Genomic DNA, 27885 nt, shown 5'->3' on the forward strand with positions numbered 1-27885 from the left:
GGAACCACTCTCAAAGGGGCTCACAAATTCTCTTGGGATCTAAGATTTGGTGTGAGCAAATGTGTGTGAGGTAGAAGTGTGTTCTTATGAGGATAAGGCTGTGTTGGGCAACCCTCTCACGAAGTGGGAGGGGGGTATTTATAGTGGGAGAGAAAAACAGCCGTTGGGGACACTTTAAGTCACACAGGGTCCGGACGCCCGACAGTTTCCGGAAGTCCGGGCGTCCGCGAGGGGTCGGACGTCCGACAGGGGTCGGTCGTCCGAGGCTTGTAGATATCACTAGAAATACTGTAATTTGAACAGCGACCGGACGTCCGGAGAAGGCCGAAAATCCGAGTTATTCAACTCAACTTCTACTGGTGGGAGGTTCCGGATTTCCGAAAGGGGACGGACGTCCGGCCCTCGGACGTCCGGAGGGAGCCGGAAATCTGAGTTATAGGGCTCAAGTTCTTCTGGTGCAGGGCTCCGGATTTCCGAAGCCTGTCAGTCGTCCGACCCTTGACAGGCCCTCAGACATCCGGAGGGAGCCGGAAGTCCGGGTTATATGGCTCAAGTTTCTCTGGTGCATAGTTCCGGAATTCCGAAGCTGATCGGATATCCGGGCCTTGGACGTCCGGAGGGAGCCGGAAGTCCGAGTTATATGGCTCTGATTTCTGTGGTATAGGATTCCAGATTTCCGAAGCAGTCGGTCGTCCGGCCCTCGGACGTCCGGAGAAAGCCGGATGTCCGAGGCACTGGTTTTGTTTTCAGATAACAGCAGAGCAGTGGAGATGTGGTCTGAGCAGAACAGTGGAGATGTAGTTTGAGCAAGTTCATCGCAAAACCTGTGATCCCCTCTTAATAGTGCGGGATCCCTAAAGACTCAAGAATCATAAAAGGGGTACTGATGATCCATACTTGAGTGTATACTTTTATTCCCTGATCATCACTCCGCACAACTGACGTCAAAGGAACTGATACCTTTGAGTTAGCCCTTTCACTTGAGCTTGATGTTGTTGTTCCTTCTTGGCTCAAGTTGAAAGCAAGACATGATGAAGTCTTCAAGTAGCTCTCCCATACACAATGTGGAGAGCCTAGCTTATGTATTCATCTTCATTTGTCCACCATGTGAACATCCACAAGAATCAAGCATGTAGTGCTCAGGAATGCTTATCTTGATCTTGTCCTTGTTAGCACATGAGCTTGTCCTTATCAACACATGATCATTGACAATAGTTTCAATGATATATTCGTGCTGCTCCACTTGAACTTGCACACCACAATCTTGATGACGATCACCACTTGACGTCATCCTTCATGGGTTGTATGAGATCTTCTTTTTGACGTAAGGCCCAATGGAAGCACACCTAACCCCCACATAGGAGTCTCACAAAGACCATGGGTTAGTACACAAACACGTAATGGACAATGCTTACCATACCATGGGATCACTTGATCCTCTCGGTATATCTTATATGCTTTGTGTGTTGATCATCTTGATTTACTCTTTGTCTGAGATCTTGATCAACCTAGTGTCTCTATGACCATTCTTTGGATAATACCTTGAATAACATCTTGGTCATCATATAAACTCCTTGAACCCAACAGATGGACTTCAAGAAGTGCCTATGGACAAATCCTATAAATATATCTTAAGACAACCATTAGTCCATAGGAATTGTCATCAATTACCAAAACCACATATGGAGATATATGCTCTAACACATAGAATAGCTCCCGTTGATCGATATAATGTAGGCATGTATTTCGTAAATAGTCATACGTGCTTATGGAAAAAAACTTGCATGACATCTTTTGTCCTACCATCCCGTGGCAGCGGGGTCCATAAGGAAACTAAGGTATATTGAGGCCTCCTTTTAATAGAGAACCGGAACAAAGTGTTAACACATAGTGAATACATCAACTCCTCATACTACGGTAGTCACCGGAAAGAATCCCAATTATTGTCACTTTGGGGTATGCGGATCCTAACACGTAGTAGGTGCATATAACTTGCAATATCGGATAAAGAACATAGATATAATGGTGAAAACATAAACGGTTCAGATCTGAAATCATGGCACTCGGGCCCTAGTGACAAGCATTAAGCATAGCAAAGTCACGAGAACATCTATCTCCGAACATAGTGGATACTAGGGATCAAGCCCTAACAAAACTAACTCGATCACATGATGAATCTCATCCAGCTCTCTATCTCCGAACATAGTGGATACTAGGGATCAAGCCCTAACAAAACTAACTCGATTACATGATGAATCTCATCCAACTCTTCACCGGTCAGCAAGCCTACGAAGGGATTACTCACTCTTGGTGGAGAGCATCATGGAATTGGGATGGAGAAGGGTTGGTGATGAAGAAGACCGAAGATTCCCCTCTCCGGAGCACCAAACAAACTCTAGATTAGGCCTCCCAACAAAGAACATGAGGTGGTGTCGGCTCCGTATCGTGAAACGCGATGAAACTTCCTCCCTGATTTTTTCCTCTGAAAATAGGAATTTATAGTGTTGGAATTAGGGTCAGCGGAGCCACGTGGGCCCCATTAGACACCAGGCCGCGCCAAGGGGGCCTCACGCGCCCTGATGTCTAGTGGGCGAATGTGGCCTCCCCTTTGGTGGGTCTTGGTTCCAGTATATCTCATATATTCCAGAATCTCCAAAAAGTTTCATTCCATTCTGAGAACTTTTATTTCTGCACAAAAACAGCACCATGGTAGTTTGGCTGAAAACAGTGTCACTCCGGGTTAGTTTCATTCAAATCATGCAAATTAGAGTCCAAAATAAGGGCAAAAGTGTTAAGAAAAGTAGATACGATGGAGACGTATCCCAGGGGACTATGTGTGTCGACTCTTGTTGTGGCTTGCATAGGGGGTAGAGTGAACCCGGTCTCGACTATAGGAATATTGCGCCTGTTGGGTGACACCGATCTTCAACATCTCGATGGCGTTCATGGCCTCTATTTCAATTGGGGTGTTCCCCGTGATCGGGAGTGCCTCAAGGTTATGATTCGCCGCCAGCATATTGTCCATAGGATTGGAGAAGTGACCCGCTCGTGTCTAGAACGATGAGGTGGCGACTGAGCCGACAGTGGTTGGGTCGGTTGAGCCGGTTGTCAAGGGTGATACAAACGCGGCTGCCCAGTCCCTGGCGTTTGCTCACGAGTAGTGAATAAGCGTGCCGAATCAAGATTAGGGGGTGCACTTGCGTGCCTCCTCCAATGAACAGCCTCTGAAGCGTCCCTACGAAGACCAAGCTTCCTCCTTCAAGATTTCAACTTCACTATGGATGTGAGCTTGTAACTCTGCCATGTGAGTATTCTCCGCGTCGATTTCCTCGTGAACTTTTGCCATCTGCCCGCGAAGCTTGGTTAACTACATGTGTCATTCCTCCTGATTCTTCGCGGTCACTTTTATCTCTAAGAACTCAACATCACCGTACGTTGGCCCCATGGGACGCCAACTGTCGTGGTTTTATCACAACACATGTCCCAGCGATAGGACTAAGTCTGGGAGTTATCACAACTAGGTCGTTGATTGGATGGGGTTGATCGAAAACGAAAGACAAGGTTTTATCTAGGTTCGACCCCTTCAATGGAGAAAAAGGCATAAGTCCTGCTTGGTGTGTTATTGATTGTGATGATCTCGATTACAAAGGTGTGAAATTACTAACCTGGCTCTCGAGGATTTCTTACTTGATCTTTCCACCTCAGGGTATCCCCTTTATATATAGGTCGAGACCATGAGGTTACAATAGAATCCGGGTCGTAGTACAACCCGTGATCTAGTCTACTTCTACTTGTCTTGTCTTTCAAGTAAGGGAAGTTCCTTACGACTCCTTCCGTGAGCTGGTCCGCCAAGTACTTGTCCACGAGCCGGCCTTCCGCCAAATACTTGACATCCAAGTCATGCCCTCGTCGGGTCATACCGTGTGGTATATTTCCAACAGCATGCGTCGTGTCCATCCGTCTCGTGACCGCGTCGATGCAAACCCGGTCCAAATTTGAGCCTGAAATAGGTTACGGACAAATAAAAAACCAACGTGCATCCTTTTGGATCGACGTGTTGGGCTGAGATTTGTGTCTCTGCGAGTCAAATGGATCATCCAGTTGGAGTTGCTCTTAGGATACTAATTCCAAACAAAGTAAAATGAATGAATCCATATTTTAAAGTGATTTATATTTAGAAAGTGAGGGGTATAATCAAAACACGGTTGAGAAACTGAACCCACTCATAATTTCCCCAGATCTACGCCATCTGCGCGCCGGGACCGGGGATACGACCCCAGTCCACACGTCGCCTTCGCTGGACAGAAAAAAGCAAGAAAGTCCACCTGTCATTAGTACCTTGCTGATCCGTGGCGTTACACCTCCGTCCGTCGATCCCACGCCCCGCGCGTCCAGAGCCGTTGCCTCCCCTTTCCCCTTCCCCCTCCCCCTCCGCCTCCGCCGCGCACCGCAAACCCCCTCCCCCGCCGCGGCAACCGCAGCCGAAAAAGCTCCCACTGAACGAGAGAAACAACAAAGCACGAGGCTTCCACTTCCACAACGCAATCTCCATCCCTTCGTCATCCTCCTGCACCCGCACCCGCACCCGCACCCCCACCCCACCCAAAAGGAAGCAAGAATCTGCGCCCGCACCACAGTCCTTCCTTTCTCCTCCTCCCAGCCTCCCCGGAGCCCGCCGAGCATCGGATCCTTCGCCCCCCGGCGCCGTTTCTGAATCCAGCCGAGCCAGTCCCACCCATCCATTGCCCCACCACCAATGGCCGCCGTGGCGGTTCCTTTCGCTGCCCATTTTCTTGTGTAACAACTAACAACCACCCCGGCCCCGGCCATCTATCCCATCTCCCTGCGCTTTTGCGTCGGCAACTCCAACCAAGCCTTCCAACGGCGCGGGCTTGTCTGCCACCGGAGGGAGGGCCCACCCCTCCTGTCGTCTTGCTGGCGCTGGCACCCTAGCCCTTCCTAGTTGTCCCTCCCCGCGTCGTCTTGGGGTGGTCCGAATCTTCTTCACCCAGGTTCGTCAGGGCTCGCCTGCTTCTTGAATCTTGATTTATTTTTACTCCCTTTCCTTTCCTGCTCAGATGTCGTTGTTCTTGTCCCGTTTGAATGAGAAATTCGTCTCCGGTTGTTCAAAACAGTGCGGTTTCCTCCTTCTCCCAGGAAGGCAGGAAGGTATTCTCCCCTTGCTTGTGTCTGGGGTTTCGCTCGTTGCTTCCCGACTGTCCAAAGTACTGCCAAGTTTGGGCGCCCAAGGATTCCTGGTCAGGAGGATTTTGGTTCCCCTGAAGCTCCTTGGTGCTCCCAATTTCCTGGTGGTCTCCTGCTCCTCCTTGGTTGGTCGGAAGGAGGCTGGAGAAGAAGTTGCCCATGGAGCCGCCTAGCAGTAGCAGGCTCTTGGCTTCTCTCTGGACCTTCATCAAGTTCCTGCCCTACTTCTGCGGCCTCTTCATCCTTGGGCTCATTAAAGGTGACATCCTGGTTAACTCTACTCTATTGCTTCTTTTGGTATGCAAGCCCGATCTGATGTGGCTGTGCATTTCCTTGCCTTGTATGATAGTCTCTTGATTTCTCTGCTGCTTGTGTACATGCCTGATAGCCTGATACTTCTCCTTTCTTGGAGCACTTAAGTAGGCCCAATTATAGCTATTACTACTCACTATTTCTTCCAGCTTTCGTTATGATATATGACCAGATTGCTTTGTCCTGGCTAGAGTTATTAGCTTTCAAAAGTAGTTGCTGGTTTAACTGATGGGCTGGTGTGGTGTCATTTCAGCTTAGTGTGTGTTCAACTGTTCATCATACTGAAAAATCTTTCTGTTAATACAATAAATATCAAATATTCATTATTGGATGACAGCGTCTATGTTTTAATTATCAAATAACCCTTTGTGGACAGATAATATGCACTTTCACCCATAAGGCTACACGCCTACACGGGCTTCAACCTGAAAAAACTTCTGGTTTCTCACACACAAAGAATATGATCAGAAGTCAGAAGTCAAAACTAGCATCAATTGGAGCTTGTCAGAAAATGTTCTCCTTGTCTCATCTATAGAAGTATTTAATATGTATTGGTTTTGTGGAGTTTTTTTAGATTTTTTATAAACGAAAGTATGAAACCATGAAGTTTGTTCGGTACATATGTGACCTTGTGGATTTATTGTGCCGTTTGAAAGCTTTCGGTTGAATTATGTCACCTGTTGTCTGTTGATGTGTGAATGCAAATTCAGCCATGGATCTGCAAATGAATGACAGAGTTTCATGGGGAACAATGCATGTAAAATCTGAAAGTGCAACGCTGTTGTGTGCTTAAATACTTCTATTTGTGTTGTTAGTTCATCTTTGTTTGATTCTTCTACATATTCAAACTATGTATCGTGTCCCCTCACTTCATATAATTCCATCTAACAGGGGTTCTGCTATGCCCTTGGGCATGCCTTATTATGGCAATCGGAATATCTGCTCTAATTCTTGGGCTATGGCCTATGCATCTGATTTGGACATACTACTGCATCATCAGGTACAGTGTGTATCTTCTGCAGATTCACCCTTAGCAAGCACATTAATACGCGTCTAAATACTCATATTATGTGTCCTCTTTTTCTCGAAGGCAGAACCAGAATGGTTGGACCTGTAGTAAAGCTTCTACTTCTTGTTGCTGCCACTGTGATCTTGATCTTATGGTTGATAATTGGCATCCCGGGAAGCGTTTTGGCTGGATTATTATATGGCTTTCTAGCACCAATAATGGCCACATTCGATGCAGTTGGAGAAGGCAAAGAAAATACATTTGTTCATTGCTTTGTGGTACATTTTCTTTTCGTCGAACATGCTTTCCTTTGTATCTATGCCCTTCCTGCTTTGTTAGAACATATTTTACATGTGTACCATCTCAAATCTGCAGGATGGAACATGGAGTACCATCACTGGAAGTTGTACAGTGGTCAGGGATTTGAAAGACATGCTTTTCCACTCCTATTTTTCAATTATGGATGACCTTCGTTTTCAGACACCGCCTCATGGAAAGCCATATGAGATAAGGTTTGCTTCCTGTTTGTGTCTAGTAGCTCTTTACTTTTGTGCCTCAAGATCACAAAAAATTTCTGGGTTATCTTTCCACTTTGGTCCTTTTAACTTGTATAACCTTCATCACATATGCAAACTAGCACCTTTTATGCTTGACTTCATAGCCGAGAGAAATGAGCCCTGGATGCAATCCTCTGTATTTAGGCAGCACATCTCTTTTTATTCTTCCTTGAAGAATTATGAAATAATAAATGTTGAGTACAAATATCAATCCGCAGATTGCTTGACATTCCCGGGGCGTTATTATCTGCTGCTTGCGGACTCATACTGGATGTGATAATGTTCACACTAATTGCCATCTACAAGTGCCCTGTGATGCTTTTCAAAGGGTGGAAACGACTGATTCAGGATTTGATTGGGAGAGAAGGACCTTTTCTGGAGACGGCGTGTGTGCCATTCGCAGGTCTTGCTATTCTTCTCTGGCCATTTGCGGTTCTAGGAGCTGTTCTTGCATCCATCCTCTCCAGTATTCCTTTAGGCATGTATGGTGCAGTTGTAGCCTACCAGGTATGGCAACTTGTACTTCCACAAATTATCATCAAGTGACAAATATTGTGATAGATCTGTTCTATTGTTAAATTCATGAAGCTTTCTCGTGTTGATTTATCAGGAATCCTCCGTAGTCATGGGACTCTCATATGTTGTCTCATCTGTGTCCATCTTTGATGAGTACACGAATGATGTACTCGACATGGCACCGGGGTCTTGCTTTCCAAAGTATAACCATAAACCATATTGCGTGCCTTTGGATCAGATCCTATAAATAACTTAAAGGCTTCTGGTAATGACGTTTGAACTCTCTAGGTTGAAATATCGGAAACAGCAAGATGAAGATTCTTCACATGGTGGTCACCTATCTAAGCCAGCCTCATTCGACAAGGAGAACCAAGAAGGAAAGAAACCTCTAGCACGTGTCACATCATTTAAGAACAGCATGGATGAGTTCAATCCATTCAAGGTTATCTTTTCTGGCTATTACATCGGCAGATTGCAATGCTTCTGTGTCTTGTGACAAGCTTCACTTTATGTACAGTCGAGTAGGAATAAAGCATGTTGAGAATAGGTTATTCTATTTTTATTCTATTTTGTGATGTCATTATATCGCTGCTTTCTATTCCTTGATAATATTTGAAGTTACGGAATCTGGCCAATATAACCGATCAAGCTGTTATGCAGATGTTGGACCACTTATTTGCTGAATGCAAGCTCCAGGGAGAGGTTTTGGTGAATGAAGGAGTGATAACAATGAAAGACATCCAAGAAACAAAGTCAGGCAAAGTTGGCAGTGGGGTTCTTAACGTTGGTTTACCAGCATATGTAATCCTTAATGCACTCCTTCGGTCTGCAAAATCTAATTCTAATGGTCTTATCTTAAGTAAGTTCACATAAAAGCTTTCTTCCACCACCACCAGAAGGGTGTTTATGATGACCTTAAGCTGACCTGCTTTTGGAATCTATTCAGGTGATGGCGCTGAGATTACATCTGATAATAGGCCTAAAAGTACTCTCTTCGACTGGTTCTTCGACCCTCTTATGATCATCAAAGAACAAATTAAAGCCGAGAATTTCACAGAAGAAGAGGAAGAATACCTCAAAATGCGAATCCTGATGGTTGGTGAGCCGAGTAACCTCAAGGGCACTCTTCCTCATGTGCCATCACTGAATGAACGGAAAAAGGCAGAAATCGACGCATTTGCTCGAAGGTACCGAGCTGCTCACTCTTCCATTTTGATCAACACCATCACCGCTATTTGCTAAACCACTTGCTCCTGCTATGTATCATCAAGATTGCAAGGAATCACAAAGTCTATATCAAGATATCCTACATCCAAGCGCCGTTTTGACGTTCTTGTAAAGTCCCTCTTGTCGGAGCTGGAGAGGACGATGGGCGGCAGCGTGCCTGTCAATGGGTCCCAAGCGCTAAGGTTGAGAGGCGGCATTGCCCGGATGCTCAGCCAGAAATCTATTGGGAAGACGGCAAACATCATGGATGAGGATCCAGAAGCGCAAGTAACAAGGAAGGCTCGCACTCCGTGATCACTTTGATGATGTATTGTGTAGCTGACAAGCTAGCGAGAGACCAACTCTGTAAAAAATGTGTAAAAGAGAAGCAGCTATGAGCTAGTATGAACGTTCTTAGGTGTAGCTTGAGTTGTTGTAAGTTTTGTTGTGCAAACATCTATGAGAAAATCTTGCGAGATCTTGCTAGTGTGTTTTTTTAGACAATCTCGCTAGCATGTTAGAGCATCCACAGCTGCGATGGGTAATTCGGTTCCTCAAACATGTCTGTGGACACTGATCAGTTAAACCCTAAATTTTCTTTTTTACAACCATTAAATCCATACAAAAGCATCCATATACAACCTATTACGTATACAAGACTACCCTGATCCTCGTCGTCAGAGATGTGCACTATCTTCGTGCCCGCTCCGGATACATGGGCGTTGGGCGGTAGTCGTAGCTCCGACTGCTTCGCCTTAGGCCGGCATCGATGTGGGCCGCGCACCTCGCAAGGATCTGCTCCACGATGTGGACGCGACGCTCTGGCGTGAGCATGTCATAGGTAGTCTTCTTCTGTCGGACCATGGCAAAACTGAACGATATGGGACAAATGACGGAACGGGAGAGAGGAGGTGAATGAGTTCGGGCTGGTGGCGCGGAGAGGGAGCTGGATTTGGCTAGGGTTGGGAGACGCCGGCTAGCTTAAATAGCCGGATTTGGCCTTGACAGCGAGCCAGAGCGGCGCACGCGACATTCACACCCCCACCGAAGGAGACATAGTTTGGACCGCCAAGTTTTCAAAGATTTCGCGTGGGACCCAATTGCTCTTAGCGCTTAGTGTTCAAACTTGTCTCTCTGATATCACGAGGAGAAATTGGGACTGACTACTAGTCTGGTGCCTAAAATATCACGAAGAGAAAATGGGACCGTCTATTAGTCAGGTGCCTAAAATAAAATTGCATCAGTCACTTCCGTCCACGGCCCTTAGATCGTAGATCTTCCTTCTACCTTCATCCTCGCGCAGCCACAGTCAAACCAGACCTAACCGCCTGCCTCCGCCGGTTGGCGCCATCTCGTCGCCCCGCCCTCTCCTCTACCTGCCCCACCGACACGCTGGCCGCCACCAAAAAACAACCCCAACGATCCCCTGCAACCTCATCCCCTAAGATAGATAATGTGACCATGGCTTCACCCCATGATAGGTCATGGCTTCCCCTTAAGATAGACAGTGGGGATTTCTTCTCCGGCGAGAAAGAAGGAAGGTGACTGACGTGAAAATTTTCAGGTACCTGAGAAATTGGCATTAAAAATCCTCAAGGATGTGATAACTGGTTACCGGCTAATTTGCTCCACAAACTTCACCGACTCATCCACAGGAAACTAAAAGACCAAATAGCCACGGTAAAAAGGACAAAATAGATGAATTTTTAGGACTGTCACGACCACAAACTCAATACAGCTGGAGGTATGAAGTTTACTTCTAGCATGATAGCCAGACATGTTCAGCAGCTACGCTCACAAATGCACGAAATTTTGGGGATTGCGTGAAACTCGCGTTCATTTAAGCATCAGGTCGGTCCATTCATTCAGCCCCAAAGACTGTCTGGAGGCTGGCTATCAGGCACCTCCGTGTCCTCCAGCAGCTCGGTTGGTTTCAGCCTCGCCTTCTTGTAGCTTCTGGAGCCTCGGAGGACCGAGTTGATGTCACTCCTCTGCGACCTGAACAAATGGGGTTCAAAGCAACTCAGATCTCAGCAAGTTTCAACGTGTGAAGACCAGTAAAAAGCAAAAGGCGGGCTATGTTCGTCCAGTCAAGCAGTTTTATCCAAAATGTTACCGTGCATGCATCTATGCCCAGTGGGAATACAAGACGGCTACAACATAGCTACCATAATACTGTATACTGTGACCAATTTGGTATGTATTTTATCAAAATAAGCAAGAAAATAATATACATTTTTATTTGTTGTTGTTTCTTTTCGATTACTGTTCATGGGAGTGCATAGTCCTGGTTTATTGTTTTTGTTTCTTAGGTTTATTTGCGTGAATTGATCTGGGTTACAATTCAGGTATTGTTTCGCTTTATGATTTGGGTGGGTTAATGTTTCTCGTTTATTCCGGTATTGTTTCGTTTTCACTGGCTTTACTGTTCCAGGTCAAGGGAGGAGGAGTCCCGTTTCTTTCTGCATTTTTTACATTTCTTATGAATTACTGTTCACGTGAATGCATTGTGATGTTTTGCTTTTTTTGGTTGTTCCGGTTTATTTGGGTGTATTGTTCTGGTTTTAAAATTTGATTGCTGTTTCAGTTTTATAGTTTGTGTGGGTTAAATTTTTCAGTTTATTTAAGTGTTGTTCTGTTTTTGTTTATTTGGGCTATTGTTTCGGCTAGTAGTTATGAGTTCATTTGGATAATGTTTTGACTTTTGTTCGGTTATTTGTTAGTGCATTTTTAACAGTTGTGTTGTAAAAATGTGCAGTAATCGGTCAAGAACTTATTTTCCCATGAATTGCTATTTATGCGAATATAAAGTTGTGCCCTTATTGTTTTTGTGCCCTGGCAACCCTTTCATTGGAAAGAATCAGGAGACGATTGAGGCGGTTGTGCATGGGTATGCCGGCGTTGAAAAAGGATGTATATGAAATTCCAAATCCTAAATATCTATATAAGGATGCGAGGGTGGAGGAGGGGTGGGGGGAGAAATTATGTTTATACAGTGTCCCAGTTTTTTTTTAAAAAAAAATTGTATATTTTTTCTTCGATGAAGACTAAAAAATGTTGGAAATAAAAAAATAAGGAAAAAAATTAAGATTCTTTGGAGCACTGTTAAACTGAGAGTACTATTCACATGTGTCACTATTGTCAAACCGGACAGTAATCTTTTAAAAAGTAAAAAATAAGAGAAAAAGAGAATCCTTTCCGCTTTACTACATGTACTTAGAAGTTAATGTTCATTTGTAGCTGTTACATTCTGCCAACTTCAGTATAGTAACTTGTGTGTGCGCCGCTTTAGTACAAAATAGTTGAACAGTAAACGTATGAAAAAAAGTCAAAAAAGAAGAAAAAACAAAAACTTGCCGTTTTAGTATAGTAACGTCCCGTTTTACTAGCTTTACTGCTCCCGATTAGTTGGGGTTGTTGTTTTGGTTTATTTGGGCTATTGTTTTGGCTAGTAATCATGAGTTCATTTGGATAATGTTTTGATTTTTGTTCGGTTATTTGTTAGTCCATTTTTAACAGTTATTGTGTGGTAAAAATGTGAGTAGTCGGTCAAGAACTTATTTCCCCACGGATTACTATTTATGTGAATATAAAGTTCTGGCCTACTGTTTTTGTGCCATGGCAACACTTTCATCGGAAAGGATCAGGAGACGATTGAGGCGGTTGTGCATGGGTATGCCTGTGTTGAATAATGATGTATATGAAATTCTAAATCCTAAATATCTATATAAGGACGCGAGGGTGGAGGAGGGGGGGATTATGTTTATACAGTGCCCCAGTTTTTTTTGGTAAACATGCATTTTTTCTTTGATGAAAACTAAAAAAAAATGGAAAATAAAAAAATAAGGGAAAAAATTAAGATTCTTTGGAGTACTGTTCGCATGTGTCACTATTGTCAAACCGGGCAGTAATCCTTAAAAAAGTAAAAAATAAGAGAAAAAGAGAATCCTTTCCGCTTTACTACATGTACTTAGAAGTTACTGTTCATTTATCGCTGTTACATTCTGTCAAATTTAGTATAGTAACTAATGTGCTTGCCGCTTTAGTAGAAAATAGTTGAACAGTAACCGTATGAAAAAAAAAATCGCTGTTACATTCATCAACTTTAGTATAGTAACTAATGTGCTTGCCGCTTTAGTAGTAAATAGTTGAACAGTAAACGTATGAAAAAAAAGTCAAAAAGGAAGAAAAAACAAAAGCTTGCCGCTTTAGTATAGTAACTTATTAATGTGTCTCTCAGTTCACATTTGCAGTGTGCTAAACTAGTTCTTCTATATAGAGATTCGAGAACTTACAAGGATGCAATGCCTTCGTCATCAGGTACGTCGCTTCCCTCCCCTGCCGTGGATGAAATGCCTGTTGAATGCACATCAGTTAGCCAATTTCCACAGGTGGACCAGCATATCGGATGCAAAGTCGGAAAACGGTTCGTGATCAGCCACACTGAATGACAAACACAGGACAAACCATGGATTGTGAATGTCTACCAACAGAATACTAAAATCAGTAGCACTATATTGTATGCCATTCTGGAGATGGTACACTAAATACTGAAAAACAGGAATTTATCAAAGCGAAGCAAGAATCCTGGAATTTTTTCCACTGCTTGGTACTTTGTCTGGCAAAGGAACACACAAAAGATAAGAAGCAGTTAAATAAATGCATTACTAAGAGCAAATGCAATCCAGCATAAAGTTGGCCAGCTGGTACCTATTCCAATGTGATAATATTACATGTTCCTACCTGAGTCAGCAGATGTTGATGAATCATCTGATGAATTTTCCATGCCAGCCTTTTCACCCATGGTGTTCAATAGTTCATCAGAGTCTTCACTTATGGTGCCACTGAAAATTGTGCCAACGCCTCTCTTACTAGTGTCCTTCTTGGATTTGTCATTGAGCTGTTCATATTTTTTTCTTGGAACTTTTCGAACTGCTACTCTAAATCGGTTAACGGATGGTGTGCCATAAGTGCTTTCATTTGATGCTTGTGGGCTCATGGGACTGCTCTGAACAACATTGCTTACAACCTTAGGATTTGCATTTGCCCTCCCATCAATAGCTCCGTCATGTTTTCTATTCTTACCATGATGCTTTGTCTGAGAAGGAGAGTTCATTTGCTCTTTGTCCATGCGCACATGGTCCTTCTCAATGGGCAAATCAGTCTGATTGTCAGCACCAACCTTGCTTTGGCGGGGCTTCTTTTCAAGAGTGCTATCACGTGTGGCATCTTCTTTTTCCTGTTGCAGCATACTATTATTCTGAACAGCTTTATCCTTCTTCTCTTTTGCATTGCCCTGATCCGTTCTTCCTTTCTGCGGTGCGGAATTATCAGCATCTTGATTACCACCATCAGTATTTTGAGACTCGGGTTTGACCAAATCCTGTTTTCTTTTGCTCTTCTTTCTCTCCCTGGTTTTCCTCACATTACCATCTTCTCTGTTAATGTTTTCTTCTTCTGTCTCCTGTTGCAGCATACTATTATTCTCAGTGATTTTATCACTGCTCTCTTTTGCATTGCCCTGTTCTATTCTTCCCTTCTGCACTACAGAATGCAGCAAATTTTGTGCACAATTATCAGTGCCTTCATTATCACCAATAGGGTTTTCGGACTGGGGTTTGAGCAAATCCTGCTTTCTTTTCCTCTCTTTTTTCTCCTTGGCCTTCTCCACATTACCATCTTCTCTGTTGGTGTTTTCTGCTGAAACAGATGGCACACCCACACTGCCAGAACCAAAATGATCAGCTACACTAGTTTTATCTGTATGAAGATGGGATTCTGGCAGATCATTTGGTTCAACAATACCAGCACGTTGAGATTGCATATCTGGTTTTCTTTTGATTTTCCTTCTGCCCTTAACTTCCCTTATAGTAGTTTCATCATTGTTTTCTGCAGAAATAGATGGGACGTTCATCCCACTGGGGCTAAAATGGTCAAAGAAATTGATTTTGCCATTTTCAGAACGAATCACTGCAGAATCATTTGGTTCAACAGCACCAGCAGAACCTTTATGAATAGCTGCTCCCTCCTGTGCCCTGGAGTTGATCAAATCTGCAACAGAACCTTGTTCCAAAGCAGTATCCTGACTCTGAAGTTCAGTCTTGGAAGATCTCTTCCTTCCCTTTCGAGTATTAGGCTTGTCAAACGTGACAGTTGTGCCATCTTTATGAACAAGTAGTGATTCTGTTGGAGCTCCTACTGTATTTTTGTCATTCTGAGTCCCACCAATGTCAGTTACATATTTTTCCTGGTCATCCTTTATGAACTGGTTATCTTGTACATGCGTGGGATGATTTATTTCCTGTATTTTAGGAGTCTGAGTCTTCAAAGACCTTTTGCTTTTTTGCCGTAATACTTGAGCAGTACTTGCAGGAGCATCAATTGAAGAACCTTCCAGAAGTAATTCTTCTTTGGTGTCATTTCCTCCTGCCAAGTCCTCTGTGGGAACCTGCCTGACTTGCTCACCCAAAGACGGAATAGCTTTACCGCTATCGGTAGGAACATGCTTTAACGAAGTCTTCTTCCGCTGACGCTTAGTGGATTTCGTTCTGCCATCAGCTGGCACTATTGTATTCTCAGTCAAAACATCATTAAGATCATCAGAGTGATTATCTGCTAAATATTTCAGAGGTAAGGCCACACTAACAACACCTTCAGTATGTTCCTTTACTGGATCTCCACTTAAGTTGTCTGTGCATTCTATATCTGCCAATACCTCATTAATCACATTGGTTGCTGCTACATCCGCGGTTCCACCAAGCTCCCTGCAGTCACTACCCGTTGCTTCTCCTGTAGTCCCTTGTGTTGTTTGCTCTGCATTTAGGGGATCAGCACTTGTATTTTGTGTTGAGCTTCCACCTGTAGCGAGTCCAGATGATTTTGCCAAATTTTGAGTAGAATCATCCTTTGAAGACTCTAAGCGGAGTTTTCTCTTCTTTTCACGCTTCCCATCACCATTTGGATTTTCTGTGACAATAGAAACCCCTTGATTCACCTTGCTTGATTCACTTACAGTCTCCCCCTGAGCATTGGTAATGGATCCAGATGGTTTTGACACACCTTGAGTAGGACCACCCTTTGAAGATACCGAGCGGCGCCTTTTCTTCTTCTTCAGTTTTCCGTCACCATCTGAATTTTCTATGACATTACAATCCCCTCCCTGCACATTACTTGCAATCTGCCGCTTATAAGGATCATTTAAGATCTCCCCCTGAGTAGACATTATATCTGATTTGGCTGCTTTCTCGCTATCCCCACACTGGACTTTTGCTTCAGCAGTATCCATGGAAGATAGGCCAACAGAACTAACCTTATTTGATTCCTGGCAATTCTTCTCATGAGAAATATTACCGGCTGTATCTGCCATATCCAAGACATTATCATTTTTACTTCCTTTCTCCATGTTGCTTACCTCAACTGCTCTTTCATCATGATATCCATCATTGATTCCTTCTGCAATTTTCTCTTCACCAGCTACAACTTTGCAGGCAGAATTACTGGTCTCTTCAAAGGTCGGATTTCCATATCCTTCATGTACAAGATCGATGTTACTTTTGTCAGCAACAAGATCAGTAGTTGCCTTAGCATCAGTACCCAACTGGCTTCCACTATTGAGTTGTGATGATGGAAGAAGCATGTCAGATGGTCTGACCATTGCTTTGTCTCTGCTAGTCATTTCGACATTATCTGCACCATCCCCCACTTGCTTGTCACCAGAAACAACACCAAGATAATGGTCTTCGACACTATGCAAAAGGTTTTCCTTTCTTGCGAGTAACTCCTCTCCAATCAGGGCCACATTGCTTTGATTTGAAAATCTACTGACATTTGCCACAGGACTTGTTTGTACATCAGTCGCCAGGCTTACTGATGCATCCTTTGTTTCCATATTCAGATGTGACGAGGATGACAACTGCACATCATTTGGCACTGCATCATGTGCATGAACATTAAGCAATGCTGCAGCCTGCTCACTACCTACAAAAGCAGATAAACTGTTAGATTTTAAAATAACTCAACATAAACAATGTGAAGGGAAATCAACATCATTAGCAGGTTCAACCTCATGCCTCAACAGACGATACAACTACAGACAGCATAACTTTTAACAACTTACATGCATACTGAAAAGAGGTTAATCAAATGACATGAGAAAGAACATATTGACTCAAGCATGTCAAAGAAATCCACAGCCTCCACTAAGTGAGAAGGAGCTGTAGATTGAACATACACAAGAGATTTGATACAAAGGTTAGCTTCACAAACACAAAAACTTGAATGATCAATTCAACTGAATAGCTAACCTCATATCCAGAATAACACATTAACCAACGATAAGCAAAGTAGCAAAATACAAAACAGTAGCAATGCTAACTTGACTCAACAATTAATACAGTTCAAAGGCCACAGTGGATGCTAACTCAATACCTTCCAGCATTTGAGGATTTACACCGCCTGATATTGTTGCAGGCAACTCCATAAGACGTTTGTCCATATCAACTCCAAGACAACCTCCACTTTGTCTCCCTCTATCCTCGTCTCTACAGTAGTGTGAGGCCGTCGCAAGTGCAACCATCCTGACATGCAGAAAGCACCCAGCTTTGACTTTGGAAAATGCACTCTTCACTGCCATCGAATCAGAGAGGTGGTACATTGCCCCCTTCCTTAGCACCTGGCGGAAATACTAACACGTTTAGAAACTTGCACTACCCTTTCAAGGGTCTCCAGATTGCACATGCTAACTGTATGGAGTTTCGAGAGAACATATCATTCAGTCCAGGGCTATGAGGGGGGAAATGAGTGCCCTGACAATCAGAATCAAGATATACATCTTTCAAGAATCACAATTCATGTATATATTCAATGAACTTTGTAAATTTTCATAGCCATATATAGCATTTTTTTAATCAAATAAACCAGAATCGTTAGTAAGCTCAATCTCCATTAAGCGTTTGAAGAACCATACACACTGATTAGGAGGTAGGGTTCATTGAGGTTTGGGGATTTGGAAGCACTGTGCACCCAGCTGATCAGACGTTAATGAAGTAAAACGTACCCATACTAAAGCATCTGATCACCTAACAAAGCACTGGAAAACCTACACCGAAACGTCCATACACGAGACAAACTACATGTCAAAATACACGAAATCTAAGCGACCATGAGGAGCTTACTACTCTACATCCAGACAATAAATAAATCATGTAAAAACATGAAAACGATCGAAGCCGTAAACTATAACCTGAAACGACTTGACGGCGACGGGGCCTAGGTCGGGGAAGGCGGCGGCGTGCTCCACGGCCACTTGCGCTACGGGGAGGCAAACAAGCGAATCAGATTAGGTTCTCTCAGCCTGGGTTTGATAGGAAGAGGGGAGGCGACGAGGGGCGTACACTTGAGGCGGCGGATGGTGGAGTCCGCGGCGACGTTCAGGGCGAGGTTCGTGCCGAGGTCGGTGTCGAGGAACAGGGCCAGGTGGTCGCCTCCGTCGGCGGAGCGCGCCTGCGGCGGCGGCGGTGAAGGCGACGACCGCGAGCCGGCCATTGCTGGGGTGCGGCCGCCGCCAGCAAGAGAGGGGAGGAGAGGGGTTTGAGAGAGAGAGGCGAGAAGCGGCGGCGTATTTTGGGGGTGCGTTTTAGGTTATAGGCCAACCATTTCGAAATTACCGGAGATTTTTTTAGGAAGGGCGCGCATGGCCAAATAAAGAGGCAAATTTGGCTCTACGGTACAAAGCGTTTGTCCTTTTTCACAAGAAGGTCCTCTTTTATTACACCACAAAGAGTTTTCCCTCGCTTAACTCCGAATTTACATTTGACAGATGTATTCTCTTCTAGACCAAATGATCATACATATATTAATAACTACAGGTAGATATTGTAGTATTATGTACAAACTATGACATGCTTATATAAGGGGTACCCGCAAAAAGAAAACTTATATAAGGTGGAACTTGCACAAAAATAAATATGTGAGGAAGGGTTGCTTGCTAACTAGTAGTATGTTGCCTTTGATTGATGTTTTGGAGAGCAACAAAAGATATCGACACAAAAATGTGTCCAGTTCTAAGATAACACGTATCAAGGGAGGTTTATAAGATTTGGTTCTATGTGTTTGCATCACCATAACCAGATAAAACATTGTCTTGTTCATGTAGTGTAGAATTCATAGAAAAATCGGGCGAAAACCCATGCGGGCTATCGCGGAGAATGATTTATCTTGGTAAGGTTTAATGTTTTAACTTGATTTGAATGAAATACTAAACTTTCCTACACCGAGATTTAAAGGAGAGTCGGGTAGGATATAATTACAGTACGATATTCTGAACTAAGTTTACAACTTCCCTACGATTTTTTATGTGCTAGGCGCTGAGCGAACGTTGTGCCTTCGCTTAGTTCAATGACGGCTTAAAGTGGTGCCTAAGCATGCTTTAGCGTTCTGCATGGTGTCGTGCGGGCAAGAGCAAGGGCATCCCAAAAAATGGTTAGGCATGTATTAAGCCTAAAATCCCAATCATGTAGGGGAAGAAAAGACGAGGAAGAGCTCGAGTTCAAGGAGGGGGAAGAAAGATGACGGTGGTGAGGTTGGGGAAAAGAAACACCCGACTGGAGTATAGACAAGAAGGAGCTCGAGTTTAGAGAAGGGGGGAGGCTGGCAACTTCAAGGCCAAAGAAGATAATGCACGATACTCCAGCCTGCAAGAGGAGGAGCCCGCGATCCTGAACGAAGGGAAGGACTAGTGGTGAGGTCACTACTAGGAAGCATGGTAGGAACAAAAATCTATGTCTACCAATCATCCCATGATCACTATGAAGAAGCAGGTATGATTGTATCTAGATTGGATTGCTTAGCAATGTAACACAACGGAGAGGAGAGTTGGTGAAGCGAGTTGATGCAGATTTCCCATAAATAGGTTATATCTTCCATTTGCAAAAAAAATGTCCCTCAAATCAATCTGTAGATCGAGCATCGAAAACACAGTGCCTCTACAGGTATCCACGCATAAGATCCCATACATTAGAGTTGCATAGTCTAGAACTAAGCTATGCCATATAACTAGAGGTGGAGGGGTAGCCTTGTGGCGTAGGAACAATTCCCCCAAAGATATAGGGGAGAGCACAACCACGAGGAACGAGGCACCAGAAAAGTGTGTCATTTGCCCCCTATTTATAATAGTGGATAGATGGCCAAGTTAGAGGAGGAGGCAACCCCCAAGGGGTGCACCCCATCTAGGGCGGGCTGCTCCTAGGGTGGCACCCCAACCTAGTGGCACCATAAGGTGGTTTGGCCCCCAAGCAAGAGGGGCACTCCCACTAATGGCCAAGGTGTCCATGTAGGGATGCCCCGTTTTGGTCCATTATCAAGAAGCGGCAAACGACGCCCTCTGGAATTTATCATAACATTTTATAAACTTCTAGAACATTTATATGTCTCTAGGGGATTTTTAGGGTTATCCAAGTGTAGGACTTTCCCTTTTTGTAACCTTCCATGTGGGACCACCTTGACTTTGTCATGAGAGTTTCTTTGCATGTATGATTTCATGTGTCACCTTCTATTCTTATTTTGCATGCATGCATCCATGCCATACCATCCTTTCCATACATCATGATTCTATGTCCTGTTATGCTTGCATGTGATCTTGCTAGGTGTGATGTTGTGGTATTGTAATATCTTGTGTGATGCATGTGATGTTGGTGTGTGATGTGTAGGAGTGAGTGCTATGTAATTTCAAAGCTCTTTGCTATTTCAAACCCTTTTCCCTCCTTTTATCTCATGTCAAAATTCTATCTTCCCAAAAGTTATTCTAAAATGTCTTGTGTTTAGAGTTTATTGTGGTTATGATGATGTGTGAATTTGTTGTTTTGTTCTTTGATTTTAAAGGTGCAAATAAACCCAAAACAGTAAATTAATTACTGTTTTGCATTTATTCCAAATGGCTCCAAATATTGTTTTCCTATTTTATTCTAATAGGCCATAATTCCCTATGGCCAGGGGCGTTTTTGCTTTGATTTTTACCCCATCAGAACTGCTAGTGGATTTAAATCCTAGCTGAGTTTATTTTTTTAAAAGATTCCAATCCCTCTCAGCCCTCTCCTCTATCTGACGCCTGTGGCAATCAAACCATCGTGGCCCAGCCCATTTCTTCCCAGGTCACGCGCGCGGGCGTCGTCCTCCTCCCCTTTCCAGCGAGGCAGTGGGGCCCAGGGGTCAGCCTCTCTTCTTTTCTTCTCTGTTTCACCGGAGAGAGAGCTCGCACGCTGGCCACCGCAGCGCGTCCCTCGTTCCCCTCTCGCCCTATAAAAGCCCTTGGCGTCCGTGCCTCGGCTAGGGTTTCCCTTCCGCCGCCGCTCCACCAGATCCCTTCTCCCTCCTTTCTCTCTCGTCGCGGTAAGGTAAGCCGCCGGATCCTCCATGGCCGACGGGTGAAGGAGATCACCGTCGTCGCCGTGGTACCTTCTCCTCCACGTCGAGGGGTCCACGAGCACGCGGGCCTCTCCACGGGCTCGTTCCCGCCGCTAGATCGACGTCCCCGTCTCTGCATCATCTTCCTCCCGAAGGCCCTTCTTCTCCGACGAGCTCCGCCGCTGCGCGTTCTTCTTCCTGCTACTTCCTATACGGTCGGTCGCTCCTCGACTCGTACGCGAGGTAGTGCACCCCCTCCTTCCTCCCTGTCTTAGATCGGGCGCCGAAGCAGTAGAGTTCGTCGGCGAGTTGTTCCTGTCGCTGGAGCCGCAGGTCGCCGTGGCCACGTCGCAGTAGAGCCCCTTGGGCATAGATAATTGCGGGGATGGATCCGTGTGGATGTGGGCTTCCTCCCCTCCACGAGCCGGAGTTGAATTTGGCTCGCAGCGCCGGCGAGGACCTCCCCTGTTCCGGCCAGTCGTTGGTAGCAGACGAGTAGGGGGTGTCCTCTTCTGTGTTGCAGCGTGTATAGGTTCAGACGTCGATCCGTAGTGCAGTGGTAGCGCGTGGTTGTGCCTGATGGGAGGGCGCGGGTTCGATCCCCCCCTCGGCCTTTTTTGTTTTGTTTTTTTACTGCACAGTGACCACAGTAACAGATTACTCTGTTACTTCCTCTATCCTGTCGACTAGGTGACAGTGGTGTGGTGGATTGTTGCTGTTGCTGGACACCAGAGGCTCTAGGTTCGATTCCCAGGAGCCCCTGTTTCTTTTTTTTGTCTTTTCTTTTCTGCCTATTTTTTTCCTGTTTTTCTAACTCTCAGACAAAGTGGCATTTTAGTTCTGCTAATTTTTCTGTTTAGCTAACTCTTAGACAAAGTTGCATTCTAGTTCCTTTTCCTGCTAGTATAGTTAGGGCAGATTTCTTTGTGTGTGTGTTTTGCACACTAGTGAGTGATAGATGATGTTTGCTAGCCTTGAGAACTTATGGTGATTGCACCTTTGTGATGTGAAGTTACCCTTGAAAGGAGATGGTGCTATTTGTTTTGGTTGCTTAAGTGTTGTGCTTTAAGGTGTGAAAGTTTGCACTAGTTAAGCATGTATAGCCACATCTTTTGAGCTTTAGTGTGGGCTAAGTTGTTCTTGTAGTCTTAATTTCTTGTATAGATTTAGTGGGGTGTGGATGCCTCCCCCTCACCACATGTATTTGGTGTGTATGTGATGCACTAGGTGGCTAGCTATGATAAGCATGTGTAGGTGGAGCTTACTAGTTAAGCATGGGTAGATTCTTGTGGGGGTTGCACCTTGAGGATGACATGATTTCTAGGGTGTTCCTTGTGGTGCATGTGAGAGTGTGTACCATCACATGCCCATATGTGAGGGTGTGCAAACTCTCTTGTAGCATAGGAGTTATATTTTGTTGTGCTTGATGCTAGTGATAGTGTGGTATATGTGTTGGTGTTGTTGATGTGCATGACACAAACATGGGGTTCAAACCCCCATGTCACTTTGTCATTGTGCACATGAAACTCAACCTATGTAATCGTCATCTTAGAAGAATGCCTTATGGAGTTGCATTTGCAGTTTTGTTGAGAGTTTGGTCCTTGATTCCATGGTATAGATGGAGCCCAAGGGCATGGGTTTTTTGTGTGTTAATAGTAGGGGTTTGTGCTCAACACCATAGTGGTGTCAATTACCTCTTGGTGACATGTGTGTGCAAACTATGCCTAGACAAAGTGGGCATGTGGCTGGAAAATTCCAGATTATTGGACTCTGAAATTTCACTAAGTCTGGGATTCAGGAAACATTTTCTTCCCCTATAGATGAGGATGTGCTGGTCATTCTGTTGAGAACTGGCCTTAGTTCAGTGCTAGTATTTTGAACCTGGTATGTTTTTGAAGCTTCCTGTCAATTTTCAAATCATTTGGAGTCCATTAGCTTGTGTTTTGATTGCTGTCAAAAAGCTTCAGAACAGAAACAGAAACTCAGGTGCGGGAATTTTCACTAAGTCCCTGAAATCTGGTGGTTTTGGGAAAGTTTGTGGCCTTGTATCTTCTAGAGTTTAATTCCTTTTGCTGTGATTCTTGATGGTGCTTGTAGTGTTCTTGGTTGGCAACAGCCACATATATTATTTTTCATGTTTGAAGACCTGTAGCTATGTTGCATGTTGCTCCCAAACAGCTAAGATGCAGAATCTGGCAGATTATGTAGTTTTGCCATTTTTGTTCAAAGTATGTGCTTAATTGATGTTGTCGTGTTATACCTTGCTCCATTTCATTCATGTTGGGTTATTACATGTCTTGGCTACCTGGGAATACCAGATTTGTGCCAATTGGGAGTGTGGTGTTGAATCTTTCACGTAGAGCTTCATATCTTGTTTCGTTGATTCCCGTTGATCCGTAGCTCCGTTTGCAATGTTCTTTATATGATTTTGCACCGTTTTTACGAGATGCATCTGTTCATGTCATTCTCATGCATGTCAAAATAGCTTAGTGCACAGTTCTGTCCAGAAACTTGCTGTAGTTTATTTTTGCTTGTGCTAGTGATAGAAATAGTGGTGCATGCTCAACTTTCATCTCATGCATCATGTGATTGTTGCATCTTGTGGTGCTGCTGTTCATTGGCTGTTATTCTTATGTTGGATAGCACCGGGAGCGGAGAACGAATACGTGGAGTCAGGAGAGTGCGTGCAGGACGATCCAGAACCATTCCAAGCTGAGGATATCACAGGCAAGATGATATGACCTTGATTCCATCTCTAGACTTGTTATGTTAGTTCGTTTCCATGTCATATTGCTCGCTGCCTACCACTGAATTTAAATTGCCTCTTCATATGCCATGAGCCCAAATACCGTACTCTTTCCTAGCAAACTTGTATGGCTAGGTAGGCTTGCTCAGCTACTAATGTTAGCATTGTTAGTTGCAGGTGTTTTAAACTCATGTGATGACATGAGCTTGATATCATTATATTAAATTCTGTTATTCATTTAATGCACCTATATACTTGGTAAATGACGGGAGGCCTAGCCTTTTGCCGGGTACTTTGTTCCGTTATTGCCGCCTTAGTTACCGGTTACCGGTGTTTGATTCCATAATGATCGCTCCTAACACATTCGGGGTTGTTATGGGGACCCTCTTGATAAATCGCGTAGTGCTAAGACTTGTCTGGCAGGACCCAACTTTGGTACTATTTTCTAATCACCTAATAATAAACTGCATAGGGAATAGCTACCTCGAGGAATTTAATCAACAACCCGGGCCAGTGCTCCTCATGAGTGTTGGTCCAAATTAGAGCACTGTGCGGGGCCAACTCAAGGCAACTTGAGAGATTTCTATCAGGCCACTGTACGCGTCGCTCATCCGTCGTGTCCTGAGACTGAGATACGCGGCTCTTATCAGGGTCGTCGACACGTCGGGAGGTCCAGCTATCCTTGTCTTACCTTAGCGGTATATCTTGCGTATAGGAATCCTAGTGAAGCTTTGGTTTCACCCAGAGTTGAGGTTTTCCTCTAAGGAATCCGACGAGATCACGAGATTCGTGATAGAGGATGCCTTTGCGGCCTGTGTTCGTTTGTGATGGACTAGTTGGAGCACCCCTGCGGGGTTTAATCTTTCAGAAAGCCGTGCCCGCGGTTATGTGGCAACTTGGAAAGTTTTGTTAACATCCGGTATTAGAGAACTTAAACATAAACTAATAAAACTGCCAACTGTGTGCGTAACCGTGACTGTCCCTTCGAAGATCTCTCTTCGATCGGGAACTCGATGGGGTTATGAATGTCGTAGGTAGGTGTTCAGGATCACTTACTGATCAAGGAAACCCGACCGTTAGCGTAGACCACTTTCACTTCTCTTTTGCGTAAGTTAGCCACTTATTCAATCATAGGATGCAGCAGCCTGAAACACTTCATCCCTTCCTTACCCAATAACATGACTAGTTCTGGCACCAAGGTCTTAGATTGCTGGGTCCCCGTGGCTCACCGATTCCTCCGAAACTCCCAGCAGGTACAGGTACCCCAGAGATAGATGATCCCGACGGCACCCAGCTGGCGTGGCAGTACGACGAGGAGACAGACCGCCTCTACGTGAACTATCCCGAGGACTGAGGCGTGGTCGTGACGTGGGCCTGCACCAGGGTAGCATAGCATTTTCCATGTTTTGTAGTCCGTAGCGGAGCTACCTTGATTGTATCTGTGTTGTACTCTGAGTTATTAATAAGAAGACAGTTGAATCCCGAATTGTCTACTTGTATTATTATTTTGTGCTATGTTACTTGCTTGCGAAACGCTTAGATGCGCTTCTTTCCTATTCGAGGGCCTCGACCCCCAGATCGGAAAGGACCGCATCTTGGACGTTACAAGTTGGTATCACAGCCTTACGACCATAGGAGCCTTAGTGTGATCGTATTTGGCCGAGTCAAGTCTAGAAAATGTTTGGAGTCGTAGTTATATCGGAGAGTGGGTTTCTTTTTCTCCTCTTCTTTGCTCTGGTGAGGCTTCCGTCTTAGGAAATCTTTAAATCTACTCCTTTTCTCAAAAAAAAATTAGGATCACGCGGGTATTTGTGAAATCTATATGATTTCGATGTGACGGAATCATGTCCTAGTGCCTCCTATCTGCTCTAAGTATCAGGGGAGTTGAGCTCCAGGGATTATCGCGCACATCGCCATCATTCAGATTTCTGAGTATCTAAGAACGGAGGGTGTTCGTTATTGCTTCAATACGGGTAGTGGTGAGATAACCCCGATGTCCCCAGTACTGGTGTAGATTGTTCGGGGGTACTACCACACTTTGTATCGTTGTGATCACGACGATCTGTTGTAGACGAAGGTCCGAGATGCTGGTTGTGTGTTGAAGGATGTGATACAGGTGACGGGTTAGTTTAGGAGTTGTGTGAAATACTCCTTGTATCCGTGTGCCTGATTGCATGACCAGTTGTTTTGGGAATTCATAGGTGGGATATCTAGTAGTATCTTATAGGACTATCTTCCTACAGACGCTTGATTGAGGTTTGGGGAAATCTTGATCATATGTTTGTTCCGAGCAGTTCTAGCTCACACTTGTTTGCAGTGGCCCTTATCGGAATTTTGTCGTTTGTTACTTTGAGGTTGCACTCTTGCTATGTTGTTCGAGTGCTATGCTAAATTCTATTCAGATATTCTGTCTTTTGATTCAGCAATATCTTCAATTATTCTATGGACTAATATGCTGTCCGTCTTCAGGATGGCTCCACCAACTCGTCAGACCCCAGCGCGTGAGGATATGCCGCCGCCGCCTCCTCCTGCAGAGGCCTGGCAGGCGATGATGGCAGCTACCAATGCAAACACGCAGATGCTGTTGCAGTTGATCCAGGAGAGAGCCAATCATCAGCAGGGCAATTTCCAGCAGGGGGGCAATCACTTCGCCAGTCTGAGTCAGTTCCTGTCAAACCAGCCTAAGACGTTCACTTCTTGCGACCAGCCGTTTGATGCGGAAGATTGGATCCGTGATATGAACAAGCATTTTGAGTGTAGCAATGTGCGTCGAGAGGAGTATGTCAAGTTTGCAACGTTTCAGTTGAAAGGGCAGGCTTCTATTTGGTGGCAGCAGCTTAAGGACTCCAGAGGTGGCAGGGTGATGACTTGGGACGAGTTTTGTCGTGACTTCAGGTACCACTACATCCCTTCCAGTTTGGTTGAGGAGATGCGTGAGAAGTTCAGGCGCTTAAAGCATGGCAGCAATTCTGTGTATAAGTACAATGTCGAGTTCCACGAGCTGGCCCGTTACGCGCTGCAGGATGTTCTGGATCAGAAGAGCAAGATATACCAGTTCAGGGGTGGCTTGAAGGAGGATTTGCAGTTAGCACTCGCTTTACACGATCCTGAGGAGTTTGACAAATTCTATAACTTAGCTCTCAGAGCAGAGGCAGCCTTGCTCAGGGTGGAGAACTCCAAGAAACGTTTCAGAGATTCCAGCTCTTCCTCGACTCAGGTGGTTCAGAAGCAACAGAGGTTTTGGGTTTCTCCTCCTCCTCCTCGGCACTCTCAGCAGCCGAAGCACTCAGGTGGACGTGGTTATTCCCACCCACTCAACCCTGGCTTCCAGCAGAGATATCAGCATCAGAAGCAAGGGCCTCCTCAGATGCAGTTCCGGCGGCCAGCAGATGTCACTTGTCACAAATGTGGGCAGAAGGGTCACTATGCCAACAAATGCACTTCTCAGCTCCGTCTGCCGCCTCCTCCTCCAGGCAAACCTCCTAGCAACGCTCTTGTGAAGTTCAACCCCAGATCAGCTAGAGTCAACATGGTGAATGCAGCTGAGGCAGAAAATTCATCAGATGTGATCATGGGTAACCTCCTAGTCAATGATTGTCCTGCTAAAGTCTTGTTTGATTCTGGTGCTTCTCATTCATTCATGTCTAGAACATTCTTTGCCGAGCATGATTTTGATTCTGAGTATTTGAAGAAGGCATTGCGTGTGGTGTCACCCGGTACTCTTATGAGCGCCAACAGAGTGGTTCGGGATGCTTCTCTCAAGATAGGCAGTTATTCTTTTCTGGCGTCTCCTATTGTCTTGGGCAAGTCCGACATTGATTTGATCCTTGGTATGGACTGGTTGGCCATGAACAAGGCATCAATTGATTGTGAAGCTAAAGAAGTGAAACTTACCCACTCTTCGGAGGATGTGATTATATTCGCGGCGCGCGATG

General features: G+C 44.7%; 2 protein-coding genes across 3 annotated transcripts; one reads left to right on the top strand and one right to left on the bottom strand.

Annotated features, from left to right (window-relative positions):
- The first annotated feature begins 4454 nt into the window (after positions 1-4454).
- LOC123427041 (uncharacterized membrane protein At3g27390-like) lies at positions 4455-9285 on the top strand. Of its 2 annotated transcripts, none has more exons than XM_045110975.1 (11): positions 4455-5012; positions 5136-5464; positions 6409-6517; positions 6612-6804; positions 6902-7038; positions 7302-7590; positions 7694-7800; positions 7888-8041; positions 8260-8458; positions 8546-8786; positions 8871-9285. In XM_045110975.1, exons 2-11 carry the CDS (start codon positions 5365-5367, stop codon positions 9118-9120), a joined length of 1779 nt encoding a protein of 592 aa, XP_044966910.1. In that variant the 5' UTR covers positions 4455-5012; positions 5136-5364; the 3' UTR covers positions 9121-9285. The 2 variants fall into 2 exon arrangements, with proteins under 2 accessions (XP_044966910.1, XP_044966911.1); XM_045110976.1 differs by having other exon boundaries at positions 5158-5464.
- Positions 9286-10362: 1077 nt separating this feature from the next.
- Positions 10363-18363, bottom strand: LOC123427042 (dentin sialophosphoprotein-like). Its single transcript, XM_045110977.1, has 6 exons — positions 18198-18363; positions 18047-18114; positions 17233-17476; positions 13549-16782; positions 13101-13161; positions 10363-10803 (listed from the first exon to the last, which is right to left on the bottom strand). The coding sequence occupies exons 1-6, from the start codon at positions 18346-18348 to the stop codon at positions 10671-10673; spliced, it is 3891 nt and encodes a 1296-aa protein (XP_044966912.1). The 5' UTR covers positions 18349-18363; the 3' UTR covers positions 10363-10670.
- Positions 18364-27885: the final 9522 nt, after the last annotated feature.

Source organism: Hordeum vulgare, chromosome 2H, assembly GCF_904849725.1.
Source record: "Hordeum vulgare subsp. vulgare chromosome 2H, MorexV3_pseudomolecules_assembly, whole genome shotgun sequence".
Lineage (NCBI taxonomy): Eukaryota > Viridiplantae > Streptophyta > Magnoliopsida > Poales > Poaceae > Hordeum > Hordeum vulgare.

Excerpts from the sequence above, each read along its gene's own strand:
- LOC123427041 (XM_045110975.1), top strand. The coding sequence starts at position 5,365 with ATGGAGCCGCCTAGCAGTAGCAGGCTCTTGGCTTCTCTCTGGACCTTC. Across the intron at positions 6,518-6,611 it reads ACATACTACTGCATCATCAG|AACCAGAATGGTTGGACCTG; the intron begins GTACAGTGTGTA and ends TCTCGAAGGCAG. Across the intron at positions 6,805-6,901 it reads CATTTGTTCATTGCTTTGTG|GATGGAACATGGAGTACCAT; the intron begins GTACATTTTCTT and ends TCAAATCTGCAG.
- LOC123427042 (XM_045110977.1), bottom strand. The coding sequence starts at position 18,348 with ATGGCCGGCTCGCGGTCGTCGCCTTCACCGCCGCCGCCGCAGGCGCGC. Across the intron at positions 16,783-17,232 it reads AAATCCTCAAATGCTGGAAG|GTAGTGAGCAGGCTGCAGCA; the intron begins GTATTGAGTTAG and ends CTGCTTTTGTAG. Across the intron at positions 10,804-13,100 it reads GACGAAGGCATTGCATCCTT|GTCGCAGAGGAGTGACATCA; the intron begins GTAAGTTCTCGA and ends CCATTTGTTCAG.